The sequence below is a fragment of the Heterodontus francisci genome, chromosome 13, assembly GCF_036365525.1.
Source record: "Heterodontus francisci isolate sHetFra1 chromosome 13, sHetFra1.hap1, whole genome shotgun sequence".
NCBI lineage: Eukaryota > Metazoa > Chordata > Chondrichthyes > Heterodontiformes > Heterodontidae > Heterodontus > Heterodontus francisci.
In genome coordinates this window covers 87,703,815-87,722,894 of record NC_090383.1, presented here as the reverse complement: position 1 = coordinate 87,722,894, position 19,080 = coordinate 87,703,815, and the positions used below count along the sequence as shown (strand labels likewise).

Below are 19,080 nucleotides of genomic sequence, written 5' to 3'. Positions count from 1 at the left end.
TGTAAACTTTGTAACCAGGTATATTTAATTCCCAGTCCCGAGCATCCAGCAGCCACGTCTCCGCAATGGCCACCACATCATAATCTTCCATTTGAATTTGCGCCTGCAACTTATCTAGTTTATTCCTTACACTCCGTGCATTTGTATATAGAACTCTTTTTTGGGCTATACCCCCTAACCTGTCCCTCAGCACTGATGCTTTATTCACCTGTTAATTATTTCTCTCTTCTGGATTAACCACTGTACTTCTTGCAGTTTGGTAACAATCAGCCTCACCACTAACCTGCACTCCTACCTTCGCCTTTACCTTCCTGTTTTTCCATGCAACTGAACCAAAACATGGACTAAAGTCCACGTAGACAACATCCACTGCACTACCCTCACCAATCCTCCTTGTTACTTCCTCAAAAAGTTCTATTAAGTTTGTAAGACACGACTTTCCCTTCACAAATCCATGCTGACTATCCCTGATTAATCTGTGCCTAAGTGACAGTTTATCCTATCTCTCAGAATTGATTCTAACAATTTGCCCACCACTGAGGTCAGACTGACTAGCCTATAATTATTTAGCCTATTCCTCACACCCTTTTTAAACAATGGTACAACGTTCGCAGATCTCCAATCTTCTGGTACCTTGCCTGGATCAAGTGAGGATTTGAAGATGAACCTCAGAGCATTCGCTATTTCCTCCCTGCCCAAATATTCTGCATCCATGCATAAATTACCTTGTACATCTGATAGGCCTCAACCTTTCCTTAGTTATCCACTTGCTCTTAAGCAACTGATAAAACATCTTTGGGGTTTCCTTCATTTTACCTGCCAATATTTTTTCATGATCTCTCTTTGCTTTCCTAATTTTCTTTTTTTCTTCACCTCTGCACTTTCTATAATCCTCAAGGCTTTCTAAAGTATTAAGTTTTTTGTGACTATCATAAGCTTTCTTTTCCTGCTTTAGGTTACCTTACATGCTTCGAAATAACCTCCAAATTTGGCAGTACCACCCTTTTTCCTTGTGCGGACATGTCTACACTGTGCCCACAGAATCTCACGTTTGAATGCCTCCCACTGGTTTGCCACTGATTTTCCTTCAAGTAGCTGCATCCAGTCCATTTTCGCCAGATCACCTCTCAGCTTCATAAAATTTGCCTTCCCCCAATTTGGAAATTTACTCCTGTTCTATCTTTGTCCTTTTCCATAACAATGCTAAATCTAACTGTATTATGGTCACTATCTCCAAAATGGTCAACCACTACTACTTCATCCACTTGCCCAGCTTCATTTCCCAAGACTAAATCTAGACTTGCGCCCACTCTCTTTGGGCTTGTTACATGCTGGCTAAAAAAGTTCTCTTGATTGCAGTTCAAGAATTTTGTGCCCTCTGTGCCCTTCACACTATTTGTATTCCAGTTGATATTTTTTTTTCTTCTTTGGCCTCCTTATCTCGAGAGACAATGGGTAAGCGCCTGGATGTGGTCAGTGGTGTGTGGAGCAGCGCCTGGAGTGGTTGTAAAGGCCAATTCTAGAGTGACAGGCTCTTCCACAGGTGCTGCAGAAAAATTTGTTTGTCGGGGCTGTTACACAGTTGACTCACCCCTTGCGCCTCTCTTTTTTCCTGCCAACTGCTACGTCTCTTCGACTCGCCACACTTCAGCCCCGCCTTTATGGCTGCCCGCCAGCTCTGGCGAACGCTGGCAACTGACTCCCACGACTTGTGATCAATGTCACAGGACTTCATGTCGTGTTTGCAGACGTCTTTAAAGCGGAGACATGGACGGCCGGTGGGTCTGATACCAGTGGCGAGCTCGCTGTACAATGTGTCTTTGGGGATCCTGCCATCTTCTATGTGGCTCACATGGCCAAGCCATCTCAAGCGTCGCTGACTCAGTAGTGTGTATAAGCTGGGGATGTTGGCCGCCTCGAGGACCAGTTGATATTAGGGTTGTTGAAATCCCCAACTATTATTGCCTATTGTTTTGCACTCAGAAATTTGCCTCCATATTTGTTTTTCTATTCCCTCTCACTATTTGGGGGTCTATAGTACTCTCCTAGTAGTGTGGTTGCCCCTTTTTTTAATTTCTGAGCTCAACCCTTATGGCTTTATTTGATGATTCAATTAGCAGATCATCCCTCCTCACAGCTGTAATTGATTCTTTAACCAATAATGCTACATCCCCTCCTTTTTTATCCCCCTCTTATCCTGCCTGAAAACTCTATATCCAGAGATGCTCAGCAGCCAATTTTGTCCCTCTTTAAGCCCTGTTTCCATTATAGCAATGATATCATGCCAACATGTGTCTATCTGTGCCCGCAGCTCATTGGCTTTATTTGCTATACTCACAGGGTTCTTGCCCCCTGATGACAAGGGCACAAAAACGTTGCAAACAAAGGGACATTGCTTTCGGAAGCACCAAAACTTACCTTGGGAGGAGATTTTTCCAATCTCAGTGATACCAGTAAATATGAAAAGGTATTACCACGAGAACTTAACGATCCGTCATTTTCAGTCTGATCGTGGGTAGACCAAATTTGTAGCCTGCCATTTAACACTGCTGGCTTGTATGGACCATCTCCAATATTAAAGAAAGAGCCAGTTAGACTGGCAAGGTCAAAATGCAAATTTGCACTAATTACATATGAAAGAGATTTGTACATGGAAGTCATTTTAAAGTCACACATATGCAGTGATTCATAGCCACCAAATCTATCCTGCAGCATAAACACGGCAGATTCAGAACAATGAAGCCTGTTTATGTTACAGAACCACTGTTAGAAAGGAAGCAGAAAAATATGTGCCAGAATGAAGGGCAAATGTCTCCATATTGCTTGAATAAAGATTACAAATAGCTTTAGTTAAAAATATTAATAGTCTAAAAATTACAATCTTTAAATAAAATATATTTTAAAATTAAATGCAAACTGAGGATTATGAAAGGTAAAAGGCATTATGTTGGGCAGCACTTGAATGGGTGATGCACAAGTTCAAGTTAAGCAATAAATTGAGTAATTCTCCAATGGTATTGCTCACAGAGTCCTTTGTTCCTGACCTGTGAGAGACAGTCGTTTCTTTGCTTTGGCATTATCTGTCTCTATCTGTTGGATACAAAACTCCCATTTACTCTTTTGTGGTTAAATAAAAGCGGATGCTGGAAATCCGTAATAAAAACAGAAAGTGCTGGAAATACTCAGCAGGTCTGGCAGCATCTGTGGAGAGAGAAGTAGAGTTAATGTTTCAGGTCAGTGACCTTTCATCAGAACTCTTTTCTTTTGTGGTTTCTTTGCAATCATTGTCTTTGATTGCTTGCTGATTTCAGTGCAATTTATCACCCTCTTTGACATTTGTGCATCTGGTCTCTCATTAATTTCTCTCTTGCTCATTTGGATGCCTCTGATGTCTGGTTTGCCCCATGATCCCCATCAATCTCCTCGGGCTAAATTTTATGCACCCGCCGCTGGGAGTGGTGGCTGGCAGTGGCAGTGGGGGGGGGGGGGGGCGAAGAAAATAGCGGCCAACATATCATCATCTTCCTTGCAGTGGCCCACAATATTATGCAGGTCGGGCTGTCCCCCCACCCGATCACGTGGAGGGCGTGGGCTCTCCGACACCGGAAATGACGTCAGCTGCCTGTGCTTAGGTGCTGGCGCCATTTTCAAAACATTTTTAAAGTTATATCGCCCCCCCGCCACCACTGTACTGATTAAAACTCTGCCGCCCCTTTCCCATCTAATAACAATAAAATTCATTATTTGCCCTCACCCCCAAAAGCACTTACCTTCCACACTTGACCTTTCCCCCACCAAACTGAACAAAGTGTACAGGTCACCCCTTCCCACCATCCCCTACACTAATGATGTAAATTTGACCCCATTTCCCTGCCACACCGCGCCACCCCCCCCCCCGCACTAAAAATCTTAAGCTCCCCCCTTCTCCACCACTGCAGTGCCTGCTTTCCCCAGATGGGAAAGTGAAGGCGCATGAGTGCTGGCTGCCGCATAGAAGATCGCAGCTCCATGGAAAGATTGAAGTCAATTTTATTTAAATGTATGCATTCTACTAATTTGAATATTTTAATCTGGGTCCCGTCGCCAAGTGGCAGGGGAGGCCGCCACGGAGCCTTACCACTGCCGGAAGATCAGACCTGGCCCTCCTAGCATCTGGCTCCATGGCGTGCCGCTGCCGATAGATCTTCCGGCCTCCCCACGATGGAGCCTGACGTCGGGAGATATGTAAAATCACAGCCCTAGTCTCTGACTGTGCTGCATAGCTGCAATTTTGTTTTGTCCGTTTAATGTCTCAGTTTCTTGTAACCTGTTGGTTTTCACTGAATCTATAGGACTGATTTTAACTCTGAGCAGTGATCAGGCATGTGGGGGCCAAAGCAGCAGCAAATTATCTGGCCCCACAAAGTGTGTGGTCTAGAAAACATCAATTCCCAGGTCTCATCTGCATGTTCCGACTCTGACAGCCACTCAAAGGGGGCAGGAATGATGTCTCTGCCAGTGTGCGGGAGTCAATGTTAGTGGAAGGCGACCCATTGAAATGACAAGGTAAGTATGATGTAAGGCAACGGGGGATGGGAAGCCTGGGGTTGGGGAGGCCCAAGGCTAGGAAGACTACCTTTCTGAATGATCACTTAAAATCTTAGGCCTCCCCTACCCTCAGCTTCCGTTTCCCCATCCCCTACTTACCTAGCCATTTGCATAGGTCCCCTGCCACCAGTTTTGACTCCTATCCACTGGCAGTGACATTATTCCTGCTGGCTTTGAATGGGAGCCAGAGTCGGAACATGCAAGTGAAGCCTGGATTGTTGCTGGCTTTTGCTGGCAAAACTAGAGAACATACAGGCCCACAGCTATAATGGGACATAGCAGTGCTATTTAAATTAGGCCTTTGCTACTCTGGGATGGATGAACTTCCTCTGCCTGAATTCAGATAAATAAGCATGGTGGGGTGCAGGAACACATTGCCACATCGACTCCCTTCCTATTTTGTGGGGTTAAAATTGGCCCTTGTGTTTCAGTGATGCATCACCCATCTGCTTCCTGACCTACATTGGCTCCCAGTATAGCAACGTCTCAATTTAAAAATTTTCATCCTTGTTTTCAAATTCTTCCTCAGGCTCGACCTTTCCAATCTCTGCCCTTCCAGATATCTGCATTCCTCCAATTCTGGTATCTTGCACATCCCCTTTTTAATCACTTCCCTGTTGGCGGCTGTGCTTTCAGCTGCCTAGGCCCTGAGCTCTGAAATTTCCTCCCTATACCTCTCTGCCTTCTTTCCACCTTTAAGATGCTCCTTAAAACCTACCTTCTTAACCAAACTTTTGCCAATATGTTCTGATCTCTCCTTCTGTGGCTCAGTGTCAAAATTTGATTGCAACACTCTTGTTAAGCACCATGGGATGTTTTGCTGCATTAAAAGGTGCTATATAACTATGCATCTTTTCCTTTCACTTGATTGCTTACCCCGCGTGCTATTTTCTCTTTGGATGCAGTCTCCCTATAAATTTATCTCCACTATCTTTTCTCCTTTATCTTGCTTATCCACTTCTGTGCTTTTATTCCTGTACCATCATCATCTTCCATCTATGCTTCCCTCCACATTTCCATTTGTGTGTCTGTTATTGCTTCTGTATAAAGATGAAGTCCTACAGCAAGAGATGATAAAAGCAGTCTTCACCCTAAAATTGGTAAACCACCATATTTCCTTACGTATAGCAGTGAAATCCTACAGCAATAGCTGAGGGAGACCCAGTAAGAGAAGCTGGGGAAGGCCGGAAGAGGCTGAAGAAAATTGAATGACAATTTTCTTGGAACCGGTCAATCAGAATGGCCGATGGATATCGGAGGATGATAAGGAGCAGCAGAAGAGTGGGGGAGTTACGCCGCAAAAAGGGTAGCAGAGAAGGCAGAGCTGTGGGAGAAGGGGTAGAGAGATATAGTTATGGAAATGACTGAAGAGAAGAGGTGTCACAGTAGGGGCTAGAGTGATGGGGGAGGTCTGCAGGTTGCCTGGAGGGACCACAGAGAGCAGCAGGACACCCAACTGGAACGGGGTAGGGTGGAGTGGCAGCAACAAGGTGTAGAGAAGCATGGAAGGCAGTGGTTGACGGATGGAACACCAGTGGGGCAGCAGAGCAGACCAGGCAAGATAAAACTAAAAAGTAAAAATATTACATTAAAATCTTTCAAACTTGGAAAGATAGATAGACGGACGTGAGCTAGATAGACGGATGCTAGATAGACAGACAGATAGATGGACGGATGCGAGACAGATAGATGGATGGACGGATGCGAGACAGATGGATGGACGGATGCGAGACAGATGGATGGACGGATGCGAGACAGATGGATGGACGGATGCGAGACAGATAGATGGACGGATGCGAGACAGATGGATGGACGGATGCGAGACAGATAGATGGACGGATGCGAGACAGATAGATGGACGGATGCGAGACAGATAGATGGACGGATGCGAGACAGATAGATGGACGGATGCGAGACAGATAGATGGACGGATGCGAGACAGATAGATGGACGGATGCGAGACAGATAGATGGACGGATGCGAGACAGATAGATGGACGGATGCGAGACAGATAGATGGACGGATGCGAGACAGATAGATGGACGGATGCGAGACAGATAGATGGACGGATGCGAGACAGACAGATAGATAGATGGACGGACGGATGCGAGACAGATAGATGGATGGACCGATGCTAGACAGATAGATAGATGACGGACGGATGCTAGACAGATAGATGGATGGACCGATGCTAGACAGATAGATAGATGGACGGATGCTAGACAGATAGATAGATGGACGGACGGATGCGAGACAGATAGATGGATAGACGGATGTTAGATAGATAGATAGATGGATGCCAGGTCAATGGGAATCGGGGGAAAACCCTCTGCTGGTTGGAGTCATACCTAGCGCCAAGGAAGATGGCTGTGGTTGTTGGAGGTCAATCATCTCAGCTCCAGGACATCACTGCAGGAGTTCCTCAGGGTAGTTTCCTAGGCCCAACCACCTTCAGCTGCTTAATTAATGAACTTCCTTCAATCATAAGATCAGAAGTGGGGATGATCGCTGATATTCAGCATCATTCGCGACTCCTCAGATACTGAAGCAGTCCGTTTGGAATTGCAGCAAGACCCGGACAATATCCAGACTTGGGCTGATAAGTGGCAAGTAACATTCACGCCACACAAGTGCCAGGCAATGACTATCTCCAACAACAGAGAATCTAACCATCTCCCCTTGACATACAATGGCATTACAATCGCTGAATCCCCCACTATCCACATCCTGGGGGTTACCATTGACCAGAAACTGAACTGGAGTAGCCATATAAATACTGTGGCTACAAGAGCAGATCAGAGGCTAGGAATCCTGTGGCAAGTAACTCACCTCCTGACTCCCCAAAGCCTGTCCACCATCTACAAGGCACAAGTCAGGAACGTGATGGAATACTCTCCAATTGCCTGGATGGGTGCAGCTCCAACACTGAAGAAGCTCGACACCATCCAGGACAAAGCAGCTCACTTGATTTGTTCACCATCCACAAACATTCACTCCCTCCAGCACCGACGCACAGTGGCAGTAGGGTGTGCCATCGACAAGATGCACTGCAGCAACGCACCAAGGCTCCTTAGACAACACCTTCCAAACCTGTGACCACTACCACCTAGAAGGACAAGGGCTGCAGATGCATGCGAACACCACCACCACCTGCAAATTCCCCTCCAAGCCACAAACCATTTTGACTTGGAACTATATCACTGTTCCTTCACTGTCGCTGGGTCAAAATCCTGGAACTCCCTTCCTAACAGCACTGTGGGTGTGCCTACCACAAATGAACTGCAGTGGTTCAAGAATGCAGCTCACCACCACCTTCTCAAGACCAATTAGGGATGGGTAATAAAAGCTGTCCTAGCCAGTGATGCCTACAACCCATGAACGAATAAATAAATCAGAGGGCAGACAGTCTGTACTGGTGTGATGTACATCTAAAGAATAGACGAGAAGAGAGACAGACAGACTAGATGAGAGACAGAGAGAGAAAGAGAAAGAGTGAAGCAGGGAGGGAGAGATGGAGCGGGAGAGGAAGGGAGGGAGAAGAAGGGAGAAGGGGGAAGAGAGCGAGAGAGGGAGAGAGGAAGGGAGTGAGGAGGGGGAGGAGAGCGAAAGAGGGAGGGAGGGAGAGAGGGAGGGGGGGAGGGAGGGCGGGGGCGGAGAGGGAGGGGGGGCGGAGAGGGAGGGGGGGAGGGAGGGCGGGGGCGGAGAGGGAGGGAGGGAGGGAGGGCGGGGGCGGAGAGGGAGGGAGGGAGGGCGGGGGCGGAGAGGGAGGGAGGGAGGGCGGGGGCGGAGAGGGAGGGAGGGAGGGCGGGGGCAGAGAGGGAGGGAGGGAGGGCGGGGGAGCGGGGAGGGGGGGAGGGCGGGGGAGCGGGGAGGGGGGGAGGGCGGGGGAGCGGAGAGGGAGGGAGGGAGGGAGGGGGGAGCGGAGAGAGAGGGAGGGAGGACGGGGGAGCGGAGAGAGAGGGAGGGAGGACGGGGGAGCGGAGAGAGAGGGAGGGAGGACGGGGGAGCGGAGAGACAGGGAGGGAGGACGGGGGAGCGGAGAGACAGGGAGGGAGGACGGGGGAGCGGAGAGACAGGGAGGGAGGACGGGGGAGCGGAGAGAGAGGGAGGGAGGACGGGGGAGCGGAGAGAGAGGGAGGGAGGACGGGGGAGCGGAGAGAGAGGGAAGGAGGACGGGGGAGCGGAGAGAGAGGGAGGGAGGACGGGGGAGCGGAGAGAGAGGGAGGGAGGACGGGGGAGCGGAGAGAGAGGGAGGGAGGACGGGGGAGCGGAGAGAGAGGGAGGGAGGACGGGGGAGCGGAGAGCGAGGGCGGGGGGGAACGGAGAGTCCTGGCGGGCGGGAATGGAGAGTGAGGGCGGGAGGGAACAGAGGAATGGAAAGAGAGAGAGAGAGAGAGAGAGAGAGAGAGAGAGAGAGAGAGAGAGAGAGAGAGAGAGAGAGAGAGAGAGAAAGGCCTGCTCCAGTCGCAAAAACAAAACCTGACCCGAACCCGATGGTACATCAGACCCGAACCCAAACCGGTCAGAGTTCCCCCATTTTCGCCCGAGCCGAGCCCGACCAGACACACCCCAACCTGAGCCCAACCACCGCAATGTTCCCTTTACTTACCTACCGACTCCCAAAGTTCAGGAAGCTGCAGCATGAGCGTCATAGAGACGCTCACTGCTCAGACTCAGAGTTTCCCTGCTCGACGCCCCAGATGCAGCTCATTTAAGTTTTTAACTTTTAACACTTATCTGCAATTCTCGCTGTGCGTGTCTGACCTGGACCCGGCTGGACCCTGAAAAGTGGCCCGACCCGACCCGAACCAGACACGTCGTCGGGTCCTGCTTGGGTAGCAGGCCTTTAGAGAGAGACAGATAGCGAGAGAGGTCAGAGGCGGGGGGGGGGGGGGGACACAGAGAGGAGGGGAACAACACAGACAGGGGGGAACACAAGGAGGGGGAGAGAGAGATCAAGATCGCTCCTGACAGATGAATATCTATCCGGAATCCTCCGCATCACTACAAGTGTGCAGGCAGACATTGACTACTTGTGAAAGCAAAAAAATGCCAGGTTATTGTGCTAAATCAGTGTCCGACATAGTGATGAGTAAGTAAGTCAATAAATTAATCTTCTCATTTAAAGCTTTTTCACAAAAATGCACATGTTCTCATTTTGATTAATACTAAGGTAACTTTTTAATGCCTTTATCTTTCCAAAATTGTCTCACCGGCCCCCATGTAGGACAAAAATTGTAATGTGGCCCCCACCCCCCCCCCTGCAAAAAGGTTGACAACCCTGATCTAGAAGGACACAGGCAGCAGATGCATGGCAACACCACCATCTGCAAGTTCCCCACCAAACCACACACCATTCTGACTTGGAACTATATCACCATTCCTTCCCTGTAACTGGGTCAAAAATCTAAAACTCGCTTCCAAACAGCAACCTGCACCACTTGAACTGCAGCAATTCAAGACGACAGCTTACCACCATCTTCTTAAGGGCAAGTCGGGACCAGTGACAAATGCTGGTCTTGCCAGCGATACTTACATCTCATGAAAGAATTTTAAAAGTCTAAAAATTAGAACTAGACCTTTCGGGACTGAAATTAGGAAACACTTCACATACATAGAGTGGTAGAGGTTAATAGATTTTTATTAACCCAAGGTATTAAGGAATATGGGACAAAAAAGTAGGTAAATAGAGTTAAGCCGCAGATCAGCCATGATCTCATTGAATGGCAGAAAAGGCTCAGGAGCTAAGTGGCATATTCCTGTTCCGATATACCATTGCTTCAGACTATGCCTGCTCCCTACCTTTCAGTTGGGAACTGTGATATGGCTTGAGGGTGGGGGATTCGCAAGGGGAAGAAATTCAAGTAAAATGGAGAGTAAAGAAAGGTTAAAGTGATGAGCACCATTTTCTTTGCCTTTACCTTTAAGCATTATAACTGCAGTGTACAATTTCCTTTCCCCTTTACACTGAGCTTATTTAAAATGGGACACTCTAGTTGTTTTCTTAAGTACAAGACAAGAAAACAGAGTAATAAAAGAGAAGTGAACACTACTTTGTGCTATTTTCATAAAATTCTTCAATTTTTTTATGCGAAGATATGCTGGTTCTAGCAAAACAAAAACACGAACCATGCTGCAAAAGTTTGGCTAAAAGATTAAAGTAACTAAAGTTAGGAGGTGCCCCATTGAAAGGCAAATCAACTCCAAACAGCTATTCCTTATCAAGTGCACAAACCAGAATCCATGGAACAGATGCTCATAGTTGGGTCAACCTTTAAATAACAACTGATAAGCAGCTCAAGAGTAAGAATGTTTTGACCACCTTCCAGAATACTCTTGAAGAAAAGTATCTGATCCCCTTCAAACATCTCAAATTTTTATCCCAGTTCTGTAGATGGCTGTAATACAAACTGTAGCCAGTACTCAGATTTATGGTATTTCCTAATATCACACATCGTATAGGACCAGCAACAATAATGCACTCAACATGAAATGTTAAGCAATTGGAAGTTTTTCTGTCAAGTTAACTGTCAATATTTTTGCACTTATTTTTAATTTTCCAGATTACTGAAACCCAACAGTCATTCCAAATATAATAGATTAATCTATTACTTATGTCACTTCTGTTATTATAGGTCAACTAGAATCAAGTAAGTTAATGCAGTAAGTGGGCAAGTATGCTACTTATTACCACACTTTCACATTACATCTAGCAGTCTGTAGAGTTACAGATTAATGGGTGCACAAGTAGAAAAAACTGTTTCAATTATTGGTGTATAGCTCTTTAAAAAAATCCATGCAGCTGAATCATGGCTCTTTGCCTCTTAAAATGAGGTGAACTTGTTTCATTTGAAGAGATGAAGTTTACAGTTAATGCTGTGTGTTGTTTTAAGGTACTTCCTACATTTTAATTGACGTTATTCAGCAAAAGAGAATACTCAATAAAATGTCAAAAATCTCAAGTGGCTGGAAACACTGTCTGAGATTTAAATGGCGCTGACTTCAGCTAAATTTAGACAACATGGAACCAAACACTGAAGCACTGAACAAATTCAAGAAGTCACCTCCAATATAAAATCTCAAAGTAAACAAAATACCTTCACAGAATCTTATTAAGTAGAGCACACAGGACTAAGAGTTCCAGGGGTGCAAAAGAACCAATTTTATGATCTGTTGTGCAACAGAAATATCACTAGTTTATCTTCTGAAGCATTGATTCCTGGATTATTATAATGCCCTTTGGTATATGGACTATTAATGATAATTCATACAAACTAAAAATTAAAACAAGTACATACATGTACATGTGAAAATGATTATCCCATTAAAACAGTGAACTGATTATAAAGCATTCACTGCATAGGAATTAAACAATGACTTGTGTGGTCCCAGCAAATCAGAACACAAAAATAGACTGCATAAGCTAAAGTCAGAAAGCAGTTCATTGGATGATGTTTGGCTGGTACTTACCTTGGCTGTATGCTCCACGCCGTGAACTTTGGGCTGACCATAAGACAGAGATAAAACAACTTAAAACAAATCATAATGTAAGCAAAATCACTACCTAACATCAAACTGAGAAATCAAATTAAATTAAAAATTAAAATGATGAGTGAAAGGATAGAAAACATATTAACTAATAAATGAATAGAACATAAGAGGAGAGATCAGGAAAGCGTATTTATACCATGAAGCTCATCTTCTAGTATTCTCCCATCAGTGTTCAACTGCATGTGGAACTACCCAATGTGTTTGACTTTACTAAACCCAAATGGTATATTCTTTTCCAAACTTTATCACTTGAGTAAAGATGTTCTTCTGATATCTTCTGAATTAATTTTGCAATCATATCAATTTATATCACTGGATCCTAACTTGGCTCTGAAATAAAATCCTGAATTTATTTAACTTATCAATACAATACTTTATAAGGGCCGAAGGGCCTGTTTCTGTGCTGTATAACTCTATGACTATATATTTCATAAGGTTCTATCTTAGCCTTCTTCGTTGTAGAATGTAAAGCTAATACTTTTCTGATATCAGTTTTAGATTTGAAATTATTCTGGTGGGTAATGGTACAGAAAAGAGCAATGAACATATCTTTTTGCAGTGTAGCAAGCAAAACCAAAAATTTAGTATTTGAGATTCAATCAGTAGATTATAAAGCTCAGCTTAATTTCTGCAGACTTTTACTGTTCTGGTTGTATCTGCGACCATTCCATTAGCTTTTTTAAAAATATATATATTTCAGCTCAATTTCTGGATGTAGAAAGTGACAATTATTGCTGCCCAGATCAGTTCCTAAATACACCTGTACTAATTCAATTTGAATAATTGCATACTTATGTTTTTCAACCTATGTGCAGTACATTGCATCTATCAGTGATAAATCTAAATTACTATTTATCTAATTGCACATCAATCTAAATTCTTCAGTAACGCGGTTGCTATTTTCCCCATTTAGTGTAAACTGGTTAGATTTTCATGTCAATTAGAAACAAAAGGAGTCCAAGCACTTATCCCTTTGGGACTCCACTCAGTAGCTCTGCAGTCTGATGTTCTACATCTCACGAGTATTTTATTTCCTATTTTATAACCAATCCCGTTTTCTACGCTGGATTCCAATAACTTTTAAGTTTAAGCAGCAGTCTTTCATGCAGAATTTCCCCAAAGGTTTTGGGCGGCACAGTGGCGCAGTGGTTAGCACCGCACAGCTCCAGCGACCCGGGTTCAATTCTGGGTGCTGCCTGTGTGGAGTTTGCAAGTTCTCCCTGTGTCTGCATGGGTTTTCTCCGGGTGCTCCGGTTTCCTCCCAAAAACAAAAAGACTTGCAGGTTGGTAGGTAAATTGGCCATTATAAATTGCTCCTAGTATAGGTAGGTGGTAGGGAAATATAGGGACATGTGGGGATGTGGTAGAAATATGGGATTAGTGTAGGACTAGTATAAATGGGTGGTTGATGGTCGGCACAGACTCGGTGGGCCGAAGGGCCTGTTTCAGTGCTGTATCTCTAAACTAAACTTCATATAAGTGAAAACTATACCTTGGATAATGTCACTATCCACTCTATCATCAAAGATATCCTGAAGGTTCTAAACACTTACTGGCTTCTTTTTATACAGCTACTACCTTTTCCTTTCTCCTTTAGCGAATGGCCCTGTAGTTATTGAGTTATTTTTGTTGCCCTTTTTAAATACTTTGTAGCCAGTACAAAGCAACATCATCAGTGCTCGCTGATTCGACCCTGCCAATCATCACAACCCCATAAATTTCCTTCAACATTTCAAGATACATACCGCCTGACCCATGGCATTTATTAGTATTAAATACTTCCTGATTTATCAAATACTTTTGCCACACGGACTTTAAAAACAGAAAAAAAACAATTACCTGGCTTCATCAACCTCATCCTGCAGAATACACTTTACCTTTAAGCTCACTGCAATATTCCAGAATGAGTAATATACATACTTACTGAATAGATAGGTCATTTTATTGAATAGTACAGGACAAAACCCACTGAAGCAACTATTTTATAAATATAATCAAGGTTACAAAGTTATTTGAAACATTGAAATTTGAATAGCAATGAATTCAAAATAAACAGGAATGCATTAAATCTAAAATATTCATCTCTACTTTGTGCACTCTTTTCAACAGTCGGGTCCTTGTGTTTTCACTCACATTTTAGCATAATACTGTATTAAAACTCTATGAACTTATTTACAAATTTATTTTCAATTTTTTTTAAAATATGGGTTCAAATGAGTAAAATCTGGTGGGAATTACCCAAGAAAAGTAATTATTTTTCCATTTAAAAATCAAGAAAACTGAACACAGCACTCAAAGTTGCAAGCATTAGATAAGTTTAAAAGAATTTTTTTTTTACCTTGACTGATAGCTAGTTCCTTAGATCTGGCAAAAAAAAATAAAGTATTTAATAAGTAAAATTCAACAAACCAGCTATTAGACGAATCAAATTTTCAAACAAAAATTCAAAAATAAAGACTAAATATTTTCTATTAAGCATAATCATATATATTTCCATATATATTAGGAAGGGTTAGAAAAACTCAGCCTTGGAAGAATTAAATGAGTGGAGACCTTATGGAGATGTAAAATAGAAAAGGTTAATCTGGAACACTACTTCCAGTTAAACCATAACTGCAAGATAAACTGATGAAAGTAAGGTGGCAATACTTCCTTGCAAACAGTTACCAATATATGGAATAGTCTTCTGGGTAGGGTAGTGGAGGCAAATGCTCTACAATCATTTCAGAGATAGTTAGATCACGTGATAGGGTATTGTAGATTTTTATAGAAGGGAAATCAAGGCAGGCCAGAGGGCCTCCCTCATTCTTCCTTGTACATTTAATTCTGCCCATATTATATCGCGAGCTCCAAAGTTGCAAAGTTCTGGGAATTAAAACTGAAACAATCTTACAGAAACTGAATGTAAAATGCATTGTTATCCCCCAACAATATATTCAGGATGGCAGTCTGTTTATATGGGGCAATATACTATGCATACGGCATCAAGCATACATCTACATGTACATGGGGGTGAGAGGAATTAGAGGATCTTGTTCTCATCGAGGTGAAATGAACACTGAGTGCTGAGAAATTCAAAAAAAATTTTTCACTTTTGATATTCAATGTTAGCACCAAGAACTCTTGATACAGGTACTGCACAACCTGATGCAGAAAAGAGTTCCATACTGTCCTTCCAAAGATGTGCTTCAACTTCAAAAAAGTATCACTAGTTTCCCTCATCAGTCATTATGGCGTTTGAGCGAAACTGTCAATTTATGGAATGATCTAAATAGATTGCAACATAAATGCAAATGAATGCATTACAATACAATGATACAATGGCATCAGCAACACCCTCTCAGTAAATGTATTCAAGTGCACATAGAAGTAACCAAAGGGAAAAGGAATGCTTAGAGGCCTAGACTCAGAACCCAACCTTGATCAACAATTGCTATTATATAACAGGAATCCAATATTAATACAAAAACAAGAGAACAAAAAAAATTAATATTGAGCCATGATCTTGATGTCTTCCTGCAACTACTGGTAAAAGTGTAAGTAAAAATGTTGATTGCCTGCATGCATCACTATAAAATCAGTACAAATATTATAGATCCAGCATCAGGCTACTAATCAAATGATGATCAAGAACACACATAAATCAGCCACCTAAATTCTTTTTAATCAGCAAATAATTATGGAAAAGCTGTACACCTAACATCATGGCTCAAGAGAGATATAAGCTATACAAATGACTTGCAGGAAGCACCACGTCAATGAGACTACAGTGTACAAGGAAATGTATAAAACTTCAGACTGGCTGAAATACATGGATATTGACAAGAGTTGATCTTTCCTGATGTATCTGTTGTGGACAGTGAAAGAACAATCTTCTTAATGTCGAGAGTTCCAGTTCAGCTTTATGTAATGGTTACCTTCATGATACGGCATTATTATTGGCAGACCGATTCAGAATGGTAAATGCAACTAGATTATTGTGGTGATACATGTCCAAGCATGATAATGACAAAACAGACTGAAGATAAAGGACAGTACAAGAAAGATTCCCCAAATCTGAAATCAATGCCAAGGATATAAATGTGTTTACCAGTGACTTGGCAACTACTTTAGCAAATGATTATCTGCACAGTTTTAGAAAGAGATTTTGTTTTAGATATTCTACACATGGAAGATAAAACATGCACTAAAGATATAATTGCTCTGCATTAAATTTAATAACAATCATGGCTGTTAAAACACTTTATGCATTAAACTATTGTTGATTAATATTGACAGCTGATTTTTTTTTTAATTTAGCTAGTTGGAGGCTTGCTACAGATATGAACCACACCAAGCTTTTAAGAACAATTACATTGCTCTCACCACAAGAAAATGGATGACGGTTGCGAATGAAAACATATTCTGCGCAAGGAGTTTTCCATTTTCATTTGGTCATAGAGTCATTATGGCACAGGAGGCAGCCATTTGGCCCAGAGTCAATGCTTGCTCTCTGTACATCAATCCAGTCAGACCCATTACCCCCCGCCCCCTTTATCTCTGTAGCCCTGCAAGCTTATTTCCCTCACTTGCCCATTCAATTTCCTTTTGAAGTCATTGATTGCCTCTGCTTCCAACTGGAAGGCAGCGAGTTCCAGATCATTAGCACTCACTATGTAAAAGGTTCTTCCTCACATCCCCCCCGCATCTCTTGCCCAAAGCCTTCAATCTGTGTCCCCTAGTCCTTGTACAATCAGCTACTGGGACAGTTTTTCTTTGCCTTATCTGAACCTGTCATAATCTTGTACACCTCTATCAAATAGGGAATATGGGATTACTGTAGGGTTAGTATAAATGGGTGGTTGTTGGTCGGCACAGACTCGGTGGGCCGAAGGGCCTGTTTCAATGCTGTATCTCTAAATAAAATAAATTAAAAAAAAATCTCCCCTCTATCGTGGTTGAACTTATTTTGCATAATAAAAGGCAAAAGGTTTCATTATAAAAACTAAACTTTTTTTGGTAATTTTTTTTGTAGCAAATGCAAATACAAGGTGAACCAGACAATGCAGTTCCCTTTGGAGAAGCCACAATCATACTAAACATCTGGGTTTCACCATTACCTACGGAGGCCCACCCATCCACCCAATTAAGCCAATTAAGTTCAATAATTCCTAACATCAGTGATACTTTCAAGAAGGATTTGGATCAATTCCTAATAGCACATAGGTATAGTAGTAAAAAAATGATTTTTTTTTTAAGTAATTAGATTTGTCTTTAAACAGGTCCTGGATGACTGACTGAATGGCTTTTTCATCCATCACTCTTACATTTGAGTTTCCGACACATCTGGCCTCTCACCCCACCATACTCCAAGACCTTCTGAAATACAGATTTTACATTGCCAAGAATTATTAATTATGTAAAAGCCAAAAATTCAGTCTTACACAAAATTTAGTGCTTACTTATCTGTACTTTTGTGTTTTGATAATAACTTAGACGTTGAATGTGCTTTCAACATTTTATTACGATTCTCATCAGAACCTTCCCAGCTGCTGCTCTGTGACCTTTCAATTGTTGAACTCCGTTTTACACTGTGAAAAGCAAAGTAAGATGATCAGAATGTGTGAAGAAAGATTACATTATCCTTCAAATAAGTAAGTGAAATACCAAGCACCAGTGGGGAAGCAGTGGAAGCAAATCTTCAAAGCTAGACAAAGGGAAAAGTTGGATTAATCTAGCATCTCATTTCGAGTTAAGTGCAAAAAAAGCAATGCAAGTCACAACAGTAATGCTGCAGCAAGTATTAACCAAGAAAGGATGAAGCAAATTGTCATTTTTATTCAGCTCATAAATTTGACTGAAACCTAGATGTACTGTTTCAAGTGGCATAGACTATAATTTTAAGTGACAGAAATAATTTACACAAGATTTAGAGCCTTCAATTTGAGTGTGGTAAGGTTCTGTTTGTCCACTGTCTGTGGTATTTTATATAACCTCTTTACAGGCAACACTTCAGAACACTACAGTGGAAAGCTAATGCCATTCAACTTCTATCACTAATATTTAGCATTAGTTTATTTATCACACATAATAAGGAATGGGGAAATCTGGAAAGATTTTAAATAGAGGGGAATTATGAAGGAAAATTCTGATTGGATTTATAAGCAAGCTGCTAAAGCTGTTTCAGTTAAACTGTAAATCTGATGAATTGATATTAACACAAAGGACAGTATATGCTTCAGTTGAGATCATCACCTTAAGAGTTTTTAAATAAACTTGCTTGTTCTGACTTTTCATTGGAGAGCATCTAGAAAAAGGTTTGATTGCTATAGTAAACTTCTAATTATCATCATGTTGAACTACTATATTTTTGCCGAACTTGGTTTATACCTGAATATGGCTGTTGAAGCCATTCCTGGTTGTCTGAATCCCCCTTATAATTTGCAGTCTTAAAGCAACTTGTAAAAGTTCCACATTACCTGTATCACTAGTTGCATCAAATAAACTAATGAATATGCATGGAAATGTTGCAAAATACTTAAAACACATCTGTTTAGAATTAAAGCTGCATACTGTAATTTGATTTGCTTTTTTACATAATACTCAACTACATCAGTTCTTCATTTAAAGAGAAAAACACTGGTCATAGGTCCGTAGATAATGAAGTCCACATATCAATAAATAATCTTTAAGGAAGGAGAGCCATTAGAATTAAGATTTTCCCCCTTGATATCAGTTTCACTTCTCTTGCACAATAAGCTCGATCTGTTTTTCATACTGGATTTTGATTTCGCTCTTCTTTCACAATAAAAGTTGGCATTATCTTTGTATGAATAAAAGGTATAACTTGTTGAATGGACTTAATTTAGATTGGTTGCACTTCCTGCTGTGACTTTACCTTGCACTCAACCATTTCAACAGCATTGTTATGAAGATAACTGAACATTTAAGTAGTGAAAAGGA

General features: G+C 42.3%; 1 protein-coding gene across 6 annotated transcripts in view; it reads right to left on the bottom strand.

Moving 5' to 3' along the window:
- Positions 1-19,080, bottom strand: part of LOC137376482 (echinoderm microtubule-associated protein-like 4) — a 465,004-nt gene that overhangs the window by 168,088 nt on the left and 277,836 nt on the right. For all 6 annotated transcript variants that reach the window (XM_068045141.1, XM_068045140.1, XM_068045139.1 and 3 more), the window contains 3 exons: positions 17,580-17,708; positions 14,477-14,502; positions 12,058-12,090 (listed from right to left, as the gene is read on the bottom strand). In XM_068045141.1, coding sequence (XP_067901242.1) covers positions 12,058-12,090; positions 14,477-14,502; positions 17,580-17,708 — 188 coding nt within the window. The remainder of the gene's footprint in view (positions 1-12,057; positions 12,091-14,476; positions 14,503-17,579; positions 17,709-19,080) is intronic.